Source organism: Primulina eburnea, chromosome 3 (genome assembly GCF_022965805.1).
Source record: "Primulina eburnea isolate SZY01 chromosome 3, ASM2296580v1, whole genome shotgun sequence".
Classification (NCBI taxonomy): domain Eukaryota; kingdom Viridiplantae; phylum Streptophyta; class Magnoliopsida; order Lamiales; family Gesneriaceae; genus Primulina; species Primulina eburnea.
This window is the reverse complement of record NC_133103.1, coordinates 3867517-3884686: the sequence shown is the minus strand read 5'-3', so window position 1 is coordinate 3884686 and position 17170 is coordinate 3867517. Positions and strand designations below refer to the sequence as shown.

Sequence of the window (17170 nt, the reverse complement as noted above, 5' to 3'; positions counted from 1 at the left end):
TTTGACCGAGAATAAAAAGAAAAAAAAAAGGAAGAAAAGGGGGTTGTCGAATATTGGAGGAGGCGGCCGACTTTTGGAGAAGAAGGGAAGATTTGCGACCCGGAAAAGACGGCGACAACGTGGGCGAAAGACAGCGCAATTTACACGCAAGATCCGCGCGCCATCATTGAGAATTTCTCTTCTTTTTAATTTCTTATTTTCAGACATGAATTCAACATTTAAATTTGATTTTAGTTTTGAATTTATGGAGTAGTTTTCCTTTATGATCGGGACCACGATAGGAACAAACGATTGATTTTTGTTATTCATTGAAGTGTTTGATTTATAAAATTGTTCTATGTTATTGATTAATGTTTGCATAAATTTCGTGCTTTTAATTTGGCCAATTATTTGCATGTTTGTTGTTTAATCTTGACTCGAAAGAGAATTGATTAAATTTAGCTTCAAAAATATTAATTAACACGCGGTTAAACCGACTAGAAATAGTATTCGGTTTCAGTGTGCGATTTTAGGCGACAGCTGTGATTCTTTCGTTGTTAAATGCGTTTTTGTTTAATTAAATTCAATTAGAAATAATTGGACTATTAAATAAAAATAGGATTATAAATTCTAGAAACAGATTTATGATTAAATTAGGGAATTACATCGTGATATAGAATAATTTTTGGTTGAATAATTTCAGTGCTTGATATTAATTAAAAATTGTTACCGTCGTGTGTTCCCGGTCATTCTATTTAAATTTGAAAATCCCAAATTTCAAGCCTCTCTGATATTCGAATCAGCCATTAAATTTGCGTAACTTAGTTTAAAATTTATTTATTTGATATAAAAATCAAATCACTCATTATTGTTTGCCTAGATTAAATAAAATAATTAAATCTTAGTAATTAAATAATAGTCTCTGTGGGATCGATACTTGGACGTCTGTCCATTTACTATAACTTGACCTAGTCCGCTTGCTAGAATTAATCCCAACCGAATTCGTCGGTCAATAGTATTGGTTCCATTTCAATTTTGCTGTTCTGTTAAATAAAGTTCCTTTCTTTGTTTGATCGTCACTGGTAAATGAGATCGGGATTAGGATAGTGCGTGTTGTTCAGTTAACTCTGCCTAATCCTCACCTGGCATCAAAGTGCTCAAATGTAGAGGCTCCACAATTCTTGATATTGGCTTCGGGATTTCATTAGTGATGGCTGACCCAAATGGTGGTTTTGCAGAGAAATCTTGAGTCCCTGTAGTGCTGCAGTAGTCATAATACTTGAGAATAAGGGCATTTGCACTCTAGACAACTCCTCCATCGTTGAATAGTCACCCGTTTATCCAGAAACACCATTTCCTCCAGTGCCCGGAACCTGAACCTCCACAACAACATCATAGTTTCCTCCTCTGTCCGCCAGTGTTATTTCACTTTCCGTTGGGAAGCTGCCACAGTAAGAAAAGTGAAAATCTTGATCATGAAAATAGATAGCCAAGACTCGAGAATCGAGATTTATTGATTCAGTTCAAGCTTAGTTTGAAAATCTTGCAACCGCCAAAAGCAAGCCCAGACAGGACCACAGCTCAGCATCACTGGAATCGGAACTATGCCGATGAAAGGATTAAGAGATGAGAACTGAAAGGTCCTCAAGAATATGCGAAGAAAAGCACAAAATTGATGCCTCCAGAGTAGAGCCTTGTCTCGTCTGGTGAAGAAAAGCCGTCATTGTTCCTGTTCGGTTTCTTTTTTTTTAAAAAAAAAATCAAATTTCAACGTTGTTAAGGTCCATTCAACGCTGTTGGGAGCAGACAAATGATTGGACATATTATTCACGTGGGTAGAATTAGAGAATCTGATTTTACAAAAAATTGGCCAAATGTGCCTTTTAGATAATGTTTTTTTAGATAATGTTTTGATATCCTATTTTATGTACTCCACTTATGGTTATTTTTTAATCTAAAAAATTACAAGAAAGTATTCTCAGTTGGAATTGTATATTTTTGGTGCTAATTTATTTTTAAATTTTTTTTATTAATTATATTAAATTTAAAAATCGTTTTTATAATATTTTTATGCTACAAATGATATGATTATTTAAATTCCAAAAGTATAGATAAAAATAAAGAAATGTTTTATTAGGATGTCACAAGTACAAGATACAAATTTATTAATGGCTTATATGATATTTTATTAAGCAAATTTTTTTTTTTGTAATTTGAGGAGTCACGATCTCAAAGTTCGTTAACTTGATCTCCTTAAACTTAATAACGTAATATAGATTATAAGGATATAATAAGACTTTATTAAATATCAAAGTAAATTTTTTTAAGAGTGGGTCTCATGTGAGACCGTCTCACGGATCATAATCTGTGAGACGGGTCAATACTATCCATATTCATAATAAAAAGTAATACTCTTAGCATAAAAAGTAATACTTTTTTATGGGTGACCCAAATAAGAGATCCGTCTCACAAATCCGATCCGTGAGACCGTCTCACACAAGTTTTTGCTTTTTTCTAATTATTTTTTATTAATAACTATTAATCCTTTGTCTATTTCCGTATTATTAATATTGGTCGAAACATTCCGTACAAATCATTAATTTTACTCATCTATTTATTTAAACATCGAGAAATATAAGTCCGAACGTTTCTCGTTTTACTAAAAGATATAGTTAATAATAGCGATATATCTCAAATCTTTTAAAATGTACAATAAATCAAACATCATGTTTCAATTGTTTTACCTAACATGAACAATTATTGCACTCAACAATTTTTTTCCAGATTATTTTTTTTTGCAACCAATAAGAATCGAACCCGTGACCTTGACTATGATACTAATTATATGTGTTGTTGATATCGTGTGTTAATGATTCAAATACTAAAATTTCATCGGAGGAGAAACATTATAAGTGTGTGTAACATATAAAAATCTGATAGGACAAACTTTAAAATGGACGTCAGTTTATAAAAAAAAATAGTACAACATTTATTTAAATCTTCATTTCTTTGTTTTTCTTGAGCATCGGTGCTCATCTGCTGGATGAAAGCCACATGTGATTCGAAATTTCGAATATGTTAAAACGGCTTATAAGTAAACATGACAAGTCAGATTCCTTATTCTATTTGAAGAATATATAATAAAATCCCGAGAATTTTTTTTTTTTTTTTGCTGTAACTCGAAATTTTACACAATCAGCATCAATGCCCTTTCAAGCACGTTTAAATTATACATATAAGATTCATACATGACTAAAAAAATGCCCACAATATAGATATCCCACAATTTCCATGCAAATAAAGTACAAGAAACAAAAATTGAAAAGACCAGATGAAGGTTCTTTCAAGTCATAAACTATGACTCTCCCCTTGCAAGACTGAACCAGTTTCTTTCAATAAAAGGTAAACACTTTAGTTGGCACCATGTTATATCTCTCAATCAGTAAAATATTGCAGTATTTGATCTCCTTCCCTTGTTGAATTGAATCCATCACAAGTATTGTTTGTGTATCCTGGATCTATTCTCATCCCACCATAGCTTTGCATGCACCTCGCCGAATTTCTCTCGGCTAAAATTGATTCCGATATTAAGTCAAGTTGGAACAAGTATTAAACAACGAGACTACTACTCAAGATTCAATTCAAGCTTAAAAAGTCTCAAGGTGGAGAAAATTTTGTTACATTTTTTGACCATTTATGATGCATTTATTTAAGAACACAGGAGACAGGCAGAAAGGAGCTGCAATCTTGTTTAAAAGACGGACTCGTTGCTACTAGTATATATAGTACAGTAATCCACTGGAACTGCTATGTCCCGGGCCTGATCAAGTAAAACTCTTTATCGCGGGATATATAAGAGATTATTTTATATTCGTCCAAGCTTTACAAAAATAATCAGTCTATGCTTGAAAAGTCCATTGATTGCATAGACTTTTACAGCAGTTTAGTAATTTTTCACAATTTGACTAGGGATTGGATATTATGGGACTGGGTAGTACAGGAATAATATTTCAGGTAGTAGATGTAAAATGCTATTAATCAAGACAAGTTAAGCCAACATAAATACTAACCTGAATCTCACACGTCTCAGTTCTCTTTTACCATCAGGCAGTGGTCGAATTGTAATATACACACCGGGCTCATCCTGTTCGACCCATTCACTTTCCAGATCACTGACATTGCTTATTGATATCTCTCCAGAGCGATCAGCGTCTCTTGAGGAGCTAGTTCGAATTGAAGCATCCATGGAGGATGTTTCTGTTTTAGCACCACTGATACTTGAGAGTTTTGGCGTAGAGGAAACACCACATGAGTCATAGTTAGAACGAGAATGAGTCGACTGATGGTCTAGTGAATCCGATGATGAGTATGATATCCCGTTTCCCACCCGCCGAAAAAAGGTACGAGGCAGAGGTTCTCTATCTAATGGTGGCGTAACTGGGCTGTTTTGAATGGATTCTATCTTTGAACTGCTACGGCCATCTTCGGATCTCGGAGTTGTTGGAAGGGGAAAAGCTTGGCGGTTTAATCTTTGTACGTTGTAGAGTTCCATCACCTTCTCACAATTTTCGGCCCACCACCTTTGAGCTTGCCATTTGTTGAATGCTTCTCGGCTAAAGAATCATGAAATTGCAAACATTTTAAGCAAAATTTAAGGTGATTAAGGAACAAGATTTCCCTATCATCGTCATTCAATTCCCATGATTATAAAAAAATAACAGTTCAATATTCTTATATGCCGCTACTGAGGAATATTCATCATTCTGACTTATCAAAGAATCAATTCAAACTTTATTTCAATGGTTGTCAATTATGGCAAGAAAGTTAGCTGTGGCAGTGGAGCCATGATTTTCATAGAGGACGACGAAACTAAATTTCTAGAACTCAAAAAATTCAGAGGTGGTGAAATACTGAAATCATATAATACGAACAAAGAAAAAATTTATGCTAAACAGTTGAAAATCAAAGAGGGGATAGTCCTAAATCCTGACTGGCCCCCGTTCCACAAGTTTCATCACTAAATATTAAGAAACTGAAAATCATGGAGGCTTGGACATAAAGTGCATGACATTTGAATGCTCTTTGAAATGGTTTCAAGATAATCCAAATCTCCGGTAAAATAATGAGAGTGCAGAACCAATGAAGGAGAATAACCAATCGAATAATTAGATCATGAAACGAATTTAAATAAAAATATACATTTACCAATTATGGGAATATATTTTAAAGTGAGCCGTTCGTCAATCTTTACCCACTAGATAATATAGCACAAAGAGCCAATGTCATGTGAATCCCATTCAGGGTTAAATTCGACCCTACTCTTGGGATATTATTTCAAAAGTTGATCTAATTGCTATAAAGGAGCCCACATCATTTTTCACTCTTTTACAACAATTAAATGAATATTTTGGTTAAGTGTCCTAAAAGTAGAGTCGAAAAAATCCCCATTCAGGATCTATGATTATAAATAAACCAATGTCTATCACCAAATATAGCATAGAAAACATATTTAGGCTAAGAAGTTAGATCCACTACATCCTAGACTGAGTTGATCCCATGTGCTAATTTTCGACTTTTGCCGACTGATACCAAAGCAACAAGATAAATCCAACATTCATCAATGGCTACACAAAATCCTGTTGTCTGCCACTGCCAGAAATGTTTATTGTTCATAAGCCAGCTTCAGATACCCATCTTGTCACCAGTTGATCAGTCTTGGAGTCACACAGGATTATACATTTCATAGACAAATTGTCAAGAAAACAGTACACAAGATGACAAAGCAAAGAAAGAGGCGTGAGTAAAATTGAAAACGAAAGCAATGGCAATCCCCGACAAAACGACAACAATAAGTAAAAGGTTTCCCAACACTTGAAAACGACAGGCCTACCGAGATGTTTTCTTGAGTTTTAATTTGGCTTTTAAGACTTTTGAAAATGGTGTTGTCCTATTTTTCTTTTCCTCATGGCCCAATTCATAATGATTAGCGTAATTTTGTCAAAACAATTGTGCTGATTTCTCCTTATAGGCACGATCTAGTATGTTTGCCCACAAAGTCTTGCTTTTAATGACCAGTTTATTTTAAAATACATCCCATTAATTATGAATTTATTTGGAGAGACATGCAAGTATGGCTTCAATAATAGAATGCTCAAATAAGATACTTATTCAAGCAAATCCAAGTAATATGAGATTAAATTCGACTCGATATTTTTCTTCTTTTTCGACGATTTATTTTGTTTGAAAATTTTGTATAATGACCATGATAGCCATAAATATATTTACACCAACCAAGCGTGCAAACTTTTCATCCTAAAGTCAAGAAAACACTCATAGCCATTTAAATTTTCCGTAGACCATATATCATAATTCTTAATTATGCTACACCAATAATCAATTCTCATCATGCGTTTTAACTATTCCAGTTATTATTGACAATAGTCTCCACTCACAATTCATTATTCTGTCGAAGGGCTGTGAACCTGCATTTCGTACTAAATTTTTACAAAACTAAATTGTCTTGATTATATTTTAACAAATAATTAACTAACAGAATCCGTAGATAGGCAGGCATATATGGACTTGTAGTTCATTCAAATTTCCTAATTTGGAACGAGATTTCGGATTCGAGACCTAAATGTTTAGAAAAATCATATATACATTAATTTCCTCTCCAAATTTGGTTTTTGCGACGTTATCGAATTTTGAAAAAATTGGTCAAAATGGTGATCTAATTGTCTCAATCCTAGATTCTCCCATGTGGTGGGTTGCCATGCTTTGGAAGGAAAGTAGAAATATATTAAATTATTCTAAAATTATACTTTAAGAAAAGATTGAGCGAAACTACCAAAACGTACCTGAATCGAATCCGCTTAAGGTCGTTTCCGCCACGTGGCAAGGAGACAAACGTAATTAAGACCCCCGGCTCCACTTGTGCCACCCACTCCTTGGGCTCGCTTTCTTCCACGAATACAATCGGGTCGACTCGCCGGCACCTGGCCGACGCCGGTGTCCCTTCGCCGCTGGAGATCCCCTTCAGCCTCGCCTCAAGCTCCCTCCGCCCAGCTGTCGAACTGGAGTTGAAGCTCCCCGTCCGCCTATACGACCACCGGAATTTTTCGGGAGCCGCCGACTCAGGCTCACCACCGCCTCGGAAACTCCTGGACCTCCGTTGCTGCGCCGCAGGCTCATTTGTGCACGGCGCGCAGTGCCGATACGCACCCGAGGCCTTTAATGCCATGTCCTTGATCTGCGACACGGCGACACCACATTTTTCATTCAGTAAATAAATTTCAGGAAAAGAAAAAATGACCCAACAATTTTTGCATTCCTTCGAGCAAAATCAACGGGACAATCACTTAGTTTACACGTCCAATCACCTGAGAAGAAAGGTTTTTAATAGCTTGCTTATTAGGAGTGACATTGGAATTAGGCTTTTCTCCCTGGTGATCAACGCACGATCCGTCACCCGTTTGCTTCGAACGTGCTATGCAAGTAAGCATCTTCTATCTTATCTGCAAATATGATGCAGGAAACAGGTCAAAAAGAAGAAACCAAATTAAACAATCTGTAAAAAAAAATACAAAAAAAGAACCCAAATAAAAAACCGCACAAAATTACAGAACTCTAACTTAGAAAAATCCTGTGTAGATTAATGGGAAACGAGAGAGAGTTTACGATACATGAATGTAAAGGAGAACGAAAAACAGAGCTGTGATTTTGGTGAGCCGGCACTCTTAGTGCCCACCCTTAATTATAAGGTATGCACGAGTCAACACAAGATTCTATATTTTGATCGCATTACGTGTGTATATTCTATAAATGTATACACACATAATACAAAAGAAAAATGTCGATATATTACAGGATCAGAAAGAAACATTGCAAGAAATCTGAGAATTTTTCGGAAGATTTATTTCAGGATGGTGGAGATGGGAGGCGAACCAAAGAAAAGGTGACGGGAAGGAATAAGGGTGGTGCTTCGTTACCTTCTTGGAGGAGACTGAAGATGTGAAAAGCATATTGAAAACTGTCGGCCTTTGAGAGCTTTGAGGCTTTTAGATGCTTTTATTTTTGGCTTTTGATTTTTACTTTATTTTTTTGTTTTATCCATAACATTCAATGTTGGTAAAGTTATTACCTATGAGCTAGTTGAAGGATTTTCAACTTAATTAATTAATATTTTAGAAATTTTAAGTTATTTATATTTATTATTATTACAGTTAAAATATTTTATTTTCGCTTTAATAAATCCAGAAGTATAGATAAGTGGAAATTTATATTTTATTAATTTTTAGAATATAAAAAACAAAGACACGCATGAGATGTGATATGTTTCTTCTTTTACTTCAAATTACAAATATTTTTATACTGACCGATTGATGATTAATAGTTGAATAATGTTAAGACAATGTTTGGTAGGATTGATAAGGTGGGTTTATGAATTTTTAACTCACTTTATCTCTTGTTTGGTATGATTGATTATTTAACCAAGTCAATCCCTCCTATGAATGATTATGCTATATTAACTGGGATAAAATAATCACTCCTCACCCCCTAAGATTATTTATCCTACTCTTAATTCATCATATCTTTCAATTTTACTATTCTCCTAGGTCCAAACTTATCACCACTTCCCTCACCCGACCTCCCACCGACCGCCTCCCGACGCCGACCACCCCCGACGCCGTCGTTGCCGACCACCCCCCTCCTCCTGCCGGCCGACCGCCACGGCCAACCACCCCCTTCTCCTGCCGCCTCCGTCTTCGCCTTCGACCAACAATCACACTGCTAGCCGACCACCGCCGTCGCAAAAGTAGAAGGGCAATTTCGTCAATTCATCAAAAGGTTATTATTTATCTCATTCTTAATAATCATATCAAACATAGTTTTATTTTATCATTATCTACTTCAATCATTCTGTTTTATCATTTATGTGTTAATCATTCTGTAATCCTATCATTTAAACCAAACATAGCCTAAAGTACAACCAATATATCGTACAATCATATTTATAATAATAATATCATGATATTTTGTTATGATCTCGTATGATTTTATATTGAAACTATCATGATATTTGATAAATGAAATGTTTGCATTGAATTTGTTGTACAAATTTGGTTGTTCATGTAGTATTATTCGAAACAAATAACAAAATATTAGAAACAATTTATATTAACGTCATTATTCAACAAAATAGCATCAACTATATATTAATAATTTTATTATTTCATCCAACTAATATCATTCAACAAAAGCATATTATAGTTAACATTACAGCCAAAAAATCATATATATATATATATATATATATATATATATATATATATATATATATATTAATTTAATCAGGTATTTGGGTAGGATATAAATATGATTCTTTCTTTAATATCCGCCTCCATCCTCATATCAAAAAAATTCATATCTTATTACCTATTTATTTAATCGAATAAAAATTCTCCTTCATATCATGGTTTCCTTCTGACCGGGTTCGGATTCGGGTGAAATTGTCATTTCTAATCGGTGATAGTGAGCGTCACATCAACTTCACAATATAGAAAAATTACTAAATGATGTGAACCCGCTGAAATGAGTGAGCCGGGTAAGGAGCTCAAACGGATCAAATCGACAATTTATAGTATTTGAGTAAAGGTAATGGCTTGGATTAACACATGCAAACAAGAAAGTAACTCGTGAATGAGCGTCGGAGGGGTGTCGGCGTAGCCACTCCGATGCTAAAGTCAGCAGGTTGAAGATGAACACAAGCAATATTTGAGAGAAAATATGTATAATGCTTGAGAGTTCAAAGGTTTCAAAATCACTAAATGATATTAATACATGTTATTTATAGCAGAAAATGGGGTAGGTAACTCGATTCTCTTGCCACCTACTAAGTATGGCAAGTCGGTTGCACATACTCAAGTTTCTGATGACTTCTAGTACACTCCAAACCCAAGTGGTTATAACAGAATAGATGGTCTGTATCCATCATACTCAAGTATGGTGCAAGTTTCGAGGTGACCCGGAGTAAGTAGAGTATCGAGGTGGTTGGTGGAGATCTCGGGCTTATGATGATTGCCCGGGAAGGCCCGCAGTGCCCGAGCAGAGAAGATTCGCCTGGGTTTTTAGGAAACTAACCGGTACATTGATTACAATCTCAACTATCCAAATAACAAACCGAGTTAATGATGACCCAGATCCTTATGGGATATCACTAAACTTACTGTAATAATCAAGAACTAAACATAAAATTTGATAACATATGATACAAAAAGTTGTAAAACGTTCACGTGAAAGACCTTAAAAGAATAATGGAAAATTGATGTTTCGTGTAGATGTTATGGGTTAGAAAACGTATTCCAAATGACGAATCAAGCAGCAACCTATACGATTTTGTCTTAAATTTTATTAATTACTGTGACGGATGAAATCATCAATTATTTCAATCCAGTGAGTATATGCACGTTTTTTAAAGGGAACAAAAATAGTAAATTACATATTTTAAGCTGGTGTGTCTTTTAAATAATTGAAGATTCATCTTAATCCAATTTTGTTTCCTTTCAAAAAAATTTCCTCGTGCTACTAACGTGCATCAGAAATATCATTAGCCTCCTACATCAATTCAACGATATCTGGTCATCACACTATCTCTGTAGTAGGTAAATGCCAATTTTTAGGTCGTTTTAATAATACAAATATCAATACACCGACTGTGGTACGATAGAGTTGTAATTTATTATTTATTCCAATTGCTCGTCAATTTTTTTTAAAAAAATCAGAAGTTATTTGTATCCCTCATAAACCCAACCCACATCACCGTTCAAATTTTTTTTGCACACTATTGGCCAAATCATATGTATGATATATTGATTGTACTTTTAGCATTACTCAAAAATTCAATAAAAAATTTCATTAATCAAAATATCATGATAAATTCAATACAAAATCTCATTACTAATAACAAAGTCTCAAGATGTAATAACAATTCTCATTTTATATTTGTTATATATTTATTATTAACAATTTAGCAAATAACAAAGTCTCAAGATGTAATAACAATTCTCATTTTATATTTGTTATATATTTATTATTAACAATTTAGCAAATATTAGTAGATTACTCGAAATAATTCAAATTTAATAAAATACAATTATAGGTAGTAGTAAAATATTTGAATATAATATGAATATTAAATCATCCGATGTGCATAAAGATGACGATGATGATAATGAATATAATAAATGACGATGAATGATATGAAATCTCATCCAAACTCGACTCATTATCATTCATATCACCCATAATGTCAAGTCAACATTCATGCTAAAAATATCTTTTACTATTTATTAAGTTTAAGCATATTAGAATAACTGTTTTTGGTGTCTTTGGTCTGTTTTTTGGTTTCCCTATTTTGCCTCTATTTGATATCAAAATTACATTTTTGTTTTTTTTTTTAATTTCAAAAAACATTTTTGTTTTTATTTTTTTTATTACAATTATTCAAATAGCACTTTAGTACCTCGATAATTTGTCAAATTTCATTTTAGTCCATAAATAATTATAAAAAAAAATGTACACACACGCACCGCGTGTGCAGAGTACCTAGTATATATTAAGTTTGGCAAATATTATCGGCCATAATTCCTAATAACGGTAAAATATTTATTTAAGAAATAATCCAAAGTTGATTAAAAAGAAATCTGGTTTTTCAAATATGTAGATATCATGTTATGACCAGTAACTATAAAAATAATTATTTTAATGTAAAGTTGATTAAAAAAAGAGTGAAAGAGGAGTATTTTAAAATAATATCGATTCTCACATAATCGACGTCGTCGTTTTAATCTCCAGCAACGCCTCCATTCCTCAACGTTCTCCGTCTCGGCTACTCCCTTCGCCGATCGAGTCGAACAACAGAATATACACCGCAAAAGATTAAACGCACACTTATTTGAGATGCGAAAGTAGTGCGATAGGGAAAAAGAGCTGGAAGGGCATCGATCATGGTGTCGTACGTGAACGCTTTTCTGTACGGGATGGGCGGAATAGTTGTGGCGGGAATGGCATTACTGGTGGCATTTCAGGAAAAGCTCGTATACGTGCCGGTGTTGCCTGGTCTCACTAAATCTTACCCCATCACCCCCGCACGCCTGCGCCTAATTTATGAGGACGTTTGGCTAACCTCTTCCGATGGCGTTCGCCTCCATTCCTGGTTTATCAAGCTCTTACCCGATTGCAGAGGTAGGTTTCTTTTCGTATTTGTTTATTATTTCTGTTTTTTTTGTCAACGGGTTTTTACTTGTGCTGTTGCATGTATGATGTTATGGCTTCGTATCCGATTGATTGGAGAAATTATGTTGCGGACGTGTGGGGATTTGTGTTGGTTGGGGATGGGTAAATATGCTTGATTGCGATCCGTTTGAGACAAAGTCCGCGAGAGTGGTTTGTCGGGTTAGGGTTTACTGGTCATTTACATTGCGAGACTAGATTTTTGTGGTGTGATGAGATATGAGTGAATTAAAAATTATTTCAGGCAACAAGGAAAAAGAGAGAGACGATATTTTGCCACTGGATACATACATAAAACAGAACTTGATGGGTCATGTTTTGGTTTGATTCTTTTTAAGTGTAGTTTGTGGAAAATATTACTTAATTTAGAGCTGATAAATGCTGGGAGTTGAAAATCATGAGTTAGGATTTCACTTCTCTGCTTCAAGTATGATTCTTTGCTCACACCACCACGAAATGCAATATTTGGTACAAGGAGTCATTCCACAGTGAAGGTCTTACTAGTTTGTTTGAGTTTCTGTGAGAGTTTTTCACGGAAAATTTTACCTTTGTCAACTCAACTGTTACATAAAATGTCAATTCAACTGTTACATAAAAAGAAGGATTTTTTTCATGATGCAAATGTACCTGTAAATGGACAGCTTAGTAAGAAGAAGGTAAGTACGAAGAAGCAGCAGCAGGTGCTGCAGTTACAGTTGGATAGTCTTTGATGTGCGTACTGAAGTTAAAACCTTTTTTCCCTGTGATTGCAGGTCCAACGATTCTCTTCTTCCAAGAAAATGCTGGAAGTATCCTTTTCAGTTAGATGTTAGAAACAAACATCGATGTAGCATTTCTCACGTCTTTTTAAGCTTTCAAAATGTTTCTTTTTGTTCGAGCTCATTAGCTTTGCAGACAAAAAGATTTTAAAAATATTCTTCTTGGGGCCTTGATGATTTACCTGCAGACATTGCTCATCGTCTTGAAATGGTTCGAATTATGTTGCAAAGACTCCAATGCAACGTCTTCATGCTTTCCTATAGAGGGTAAGTGATTGTTTTCTTGTTATGTTCTTCTCTTTTATGGTTTATCTTCCTCTTTCTTCTGCTACTTGGTTGTATTTTTTTTATTAATTGGTGTATTTAGACATATATACTTGTATTAGACTGAAATTTACATTGCTCTAACTTTGTGGTTCTCAGTTATGGTGCTAGTGACGGATTTCCTTCACAACATGGTATTACAATGGATGCCCAGGTCTTGCTTCAAGTTATTGTATTTCACTTAATGAAACACAGTTTTCCCCCGGCAATCTTTTAGATTTGCTATTTTGCTTGTTCTTTTCAACCTTGTTTTAAGATGGGTTGGGATGGGGGAGGAGTGGTAGCCACTGGTATTCAGGCATGTCAATTCTAATCTTTCCGATAATCATGTGGAATAGGCTGCACTGGATCATCTGAGTCAGAGGACAGATATCGACACGTCCAGAATTGTAGTTTTTGGGAGGTCACTTGGGGGAGCTGTTGGAGCAGTGCTTACGAAAAACAACCCAGACAAGGTAATGTCCTCAGGGCCTGTCTCACCTTAAAGACCTCTTCCTTCTTCGGGTGTGAAACCATACTTTTCCTCTTATATACTTACTTTCCATTTCTAGATTGATTTATATTTTTGTTCATCCCGATCAAGGTGACGAAATACTTGATAGACTATGGCCATTGTTGAATATGATAGTCATGCTTGTGAATTAAAAAGAATTACCAACATCTTTTCATTTCTCGGATGGGATTCATGTTCATATTCACATTGCAGTTGCAAATTTCTTTGTGTAAATTGTGGTCTAAATTACTATGTCCAGTCAGTCACATCATATTTACTGGTTTAAATTGGAAACCGTAATTTTTGACAGGTTTTATACTTTTCAGTTGTATCTCCATGGAAGAGAATTTCCCCGTGTTTTCACGTCAATGTCTTTTTTTCTCTATAGTAAAGCTGAAAGTGTAATAATTTTCTACTTGGAACTGGTACTTTAGGCATGGTTTAACATTCTCCTCTCATTTAGTTTCGACTTTGAAATTTTGTTTCTTTTCTTCTTATTTATATCCTATCTCTGTTACGTTCTAATTCTGCAAACAAATTGTTTTGGACCAATTGTTTTCCTAACCCTTGCTGTATATGAGTGCTACCTAAGCAACAATTGGGAATCATGTGGTACAGATGCAGCATTTCTGATTGTTGATCAATCAAGTTTATTATTTATTTGCTATTTATTTTGAAAAATTGTTCAAAGATGTTATTAGAATGGTGTTATACTTTCAGTTGTGACGTCAAATAATTTCTTTCTCGTTTTATGGCCATATGGTATTCTTCTAAGTCTTCTTTATTGTTCATATGTCATTTTCACCATTTTGCGGTGTGTGGTCTGGGTTTTCTTTTGTACTTGTCTCCTTGTAAATCTAGAAATAAAATAATTGTTCTTCTCCTTGGAAATAGAAATAAATATATTTTGGTTACTCCGAATGTGTTGGGTGTTCTGACTTTGACTCATGGTGCAACTGGTGCCTTCATTGTTTCAGGTGGCTGCATTAATATTGGAAAACACTTTCACATCTATCCTGGACATGGCTGGAGTTCTACTACCCTTCCTGAAGTGGTTTATTGGAAAAAGTAGCTCAAAAGTTCCCGGGGTTTTGAATTTTCTTATTCGTTCTCCATGGAGTACCATTGATGTTATAAATGAGGTGAGGCGACTTTAGATGTATATGTGGTTCAGTATCTTTTTTTGTGGTTCTTGACATAGTGACCATCAATTATCAACTTGGCTAGCTTACCTTGGTAATTTTCATGTCTATCCAAATGAGTTTAAAAAAAGCCGAGCACGAGCTAAAGTGTAAGGCTTAAATTTAGAATAGTTGAATGGTCAAAGAAAGCTGGATTCAGTTGGATGTCAAGTTCATTCCTTAAAAATCATAGACATGATTTTTTCCTGAAATAACGGAATTAGTACTGGTATCCGAATATCTGGTTTGTGAATTGAATTTCGCCTGCAATCCAGATGTTGATTTAAAGGCAATTTTATTGTTTAAATTTTAAGGCCATTGTTGTCATCTGATTGAAAATGTCCTATTTGGCTTTCTTGTTTCAGCAATGTTCTTGTATATGCTGACAGAATTGTTTTAGTTTTAAAGCCATTGTTGTCAGCTGATTAAAAGTGTTCCATTTGGCATTCTTGTGCTGCAATGTTCTCATATATGCTGCAGCCTTTTTGTAACATTCTTCTCGTCATTTATTATCTTCCATATATATGTCCGTCGTTTAAAGTTCGATGCTTCGAACTGCAGATCAGACAACCAATCCTTTTCCTCTCTGGATTACAAGACGAAATGGTACCCCCCTTGCACATGCAATTGTTATATGCTAAGGCTGCTGCACGCAACCAACAGTGTTTATTTGTGGAGTTTCCTACGGGAATGCATATGGATACATGGTTGTCTGGTGGTGATCACTATTGGAGAACAATTCAGGAGTTCTTGGAGAAAAGTGTTCCAGATAAGAAGATTGACGGCTCCTCTGAAAGTGGTATGTTTCGAATTTCTTTTGCGCCAAATTAATGCAATGTTGCATCTTCCGGTATCTATTATTATAATTATCAGTTGTTTAAAACTTACCACATCTTGTTCCCAAAAGTTTCGCCAAAGGAACTGTCCTGTCGAATAAAATGAGTTGATCATGTGGGAATATCATATGTTGACCATCTGTTTTACATGCTTTACTTTTTGGTTTTACCTTTTTGGTGGTTTGGGGTTGGACATTAAGAAAATGACACCGATGGTTTCCATTTATTTCCCTGTTCTTTTAGTTCTACTCTTGTAAACTAACTTTTGTTATATATATTTACTTCTACCATCTACCAAAAGAATCAATTGACTTCATCTGTTCATACCCTGCACAAGTTGGATATTTCTAGGCTTGAGAGGCTAGACGCATTGCTTTTGCTCCAGTAGATCAGTGGGATTCTTTTCCTTTTTCTTTCTAGTTTTTTAATCCCATCTATTTTTGTGAGAGTGATCAGAAATCTAGTTTCTTCAAACTAATAGCTACTCTATGTCCCAGTCCAAATTGATGCATCATTTTGCACTTGTGTCAGATTTTGATGCGCATTGATCTGCTGCCACACTTAAGGACAACATCCAGATTCAACAGTTACGCCCTTTCTATGGATTTTGCAGTAACCAAGAGCTATCTGTGATTGTCCAACACCGTGTTTTCCAGTGCTTTTCATCGGATGCATGATGTTCAGAAGAGGCAAAGGCTGTTAGATGCTTTAGGTACATAGCATGATACCGACACATCATATCCCAGTAAACTGATTGATCGTCCCAATAATGATGTAACCGATCTGAAATTACTCGTAAAATTTGAAACATACATGTATTCTTCTCCTGGGTTATCTCTGTATTGTGATAATGGTTGCTATGCTACTGTCGGTTGACCTGGTTCTGTTTGTAATGAAAGAACCACCGGTGCATGGTCTTTGTTAGCGTTTTACGTACCATCTTTTATCGTCTCATTTAATCTTGGTGTTATGCCTTCTTCAATGTTTTGTCTTGTTTCCTCTTAAAAACATCATAAAAACCAAATGGAGTTTCTGGGACAAGATCCCAGGTTGTCCCCCCATTTAGCAGCTCCAAACATTTTCTCTTCGCCTACACAAGATTTGGTAACAATGTTAAGTAGTCTGGGAATTGTCTCTATCTCCTGTGGATGTTTATGTGTTACAACGATCCAAATTGGTTTAGTGTGATAACTAAAATGCGTGAGTTGGCATTGTTAACGATACATAGTTTTTGGTTATAAGGGTAATGCGTTCGATACTAATGATTTATTGTAAGTTCAATTATCGTACGTGATGTGATCTTAACAC

The 17170-nt window shown here is 34.9% G+C and overlaps 2 protein-coding genes across 5 annotated transcripts; one reads left to right on the top strand and one right to left on the bottom strand.

Annotated features, from left to right (window-relative positions):
- Positions 1-3175: 3175 nt before the first annotated feature.
- Positions 3176-8075, bottom strand: LOC140825473 (protein Brevis radix-like 4). 3 transcript variants are annotated; one of them, XM_073187271.1, is made up of 5 exons: positions 7968-8075; positions 7359-7493; positions 6837-7228; positions 4050-4592; positions 3176-3548 (listed from the first exon to the last, which is right to left on the bottom strand). In XM_073187271.1, the coding sequence occupies exons 2-5, from the start codon at positions 7479-7481 to the stop codon at positions 3470-3472; spliced, it is 1137 nt and encodes a 378-aa protein (XP_073043372.1). In that variant the 5' UTR covers positions 7482-7493; positions 7968-8075; the 3' UTR covers positions 3176-3469. The 3 variants fall into 3 exon arrangements, with proteins under 3 accessions (XP_073043372.1, XP_073043374.1, XP_073043373.1); XM_073187273.1 differs by lacking the exon at positions 7968-8075 and adding an exon at positions 7844-7867; XM_073187272.1 differs by lacking the exon at positions 7968-8075 and adding an exon at positions 7662-7831.
- Positions 8076-11786: 3711 nt separating this feature from the next.
- LOC140825471 (alpha/beta hydrolase domain-containing protein WAV2-like) lies at positions 11787-16779 on the top strand. Of its 2 annotated transcripts, none has more exons than XM_073187268.1 (8): positions 11787-12222; positions 13023-13058; positions 13217-13295; positions 13452-13506; positions 13691-13807; positions 14823-14987; positions 15588-15825; positions 16476-16779. In XM_073187268.1, the coding sequence occupies exons 1-8, from the start codon at positions 11985-11987 to the stop codon at positions 16493-16495; spliced, it is 948 nt and encodes a 315-aa protein (XP_073043369.1). In that variant the 5' UTR covers positions 11787-11984; the 3' UTR covers positions 16496-16779. The 2 variants fall into 2 exon arrangements, with proteins under 2 accessions (XP_073043369.1, XP_073043370.1); XM_073187269.1 differs by having other exon boundaries at positions 11790-12222; positions 16394-16779.
- Positions 16780-17170: the final 391 nt, after the last annotated feature.

What these genes read in the sequence shown, in the direction of transcription:
- LOC140825473 (XM_073187271.1), bottom strand. Translation starts at nt 7,481, where the DNA reads ATGCTTACTTGCATAGCACGTTCGAAGCAAACGGGTGACGGATCGTGC. An exon ending in TTAAAAACCTTTCTTCTCAG is followed by an intron (nt 7,229 to 7,358) that starts GTGATTGGACGT and finishes GCCGTGTCGCAG; the next exon opens with ATCAAGGACATGGCATTAAA. An exon ending in CTGAGACGTGTGAGATTCAG is followed by an intron (nt 3,549 to 4,049) that starts GTTAGTATTTAT and finishes AATCAATTTTAG; the next exon opens with CCGAGAGAAATTCGGCGAGG.
- LOC140825471 (XM_073187268.1), top strand. Translation starts at nt 11,985, where the DNA reads ATGGTGTCGTACGTGAACGCTTTTCTGTACGGGATGGGCGGAATAGTT. An exon ending in TTCATGCTTTCCTATAGAGG is followed by an intron (nt 13,296 to 13,451) that starts GTAAGTGATTGT and finishes TGTGGTTCTCAG; the next exon opens with TTATGGTGCTAGTGACGGAT. An exon ending in TGACGGCTCCTCTGAAAGTG is followed by an intron (nt 15,826 to 16,475) that starts GTATGTTTCGAA and finishes TGGATTTTGCAG; the next exon opens with TAACCAAGAGCTATCTGTGA.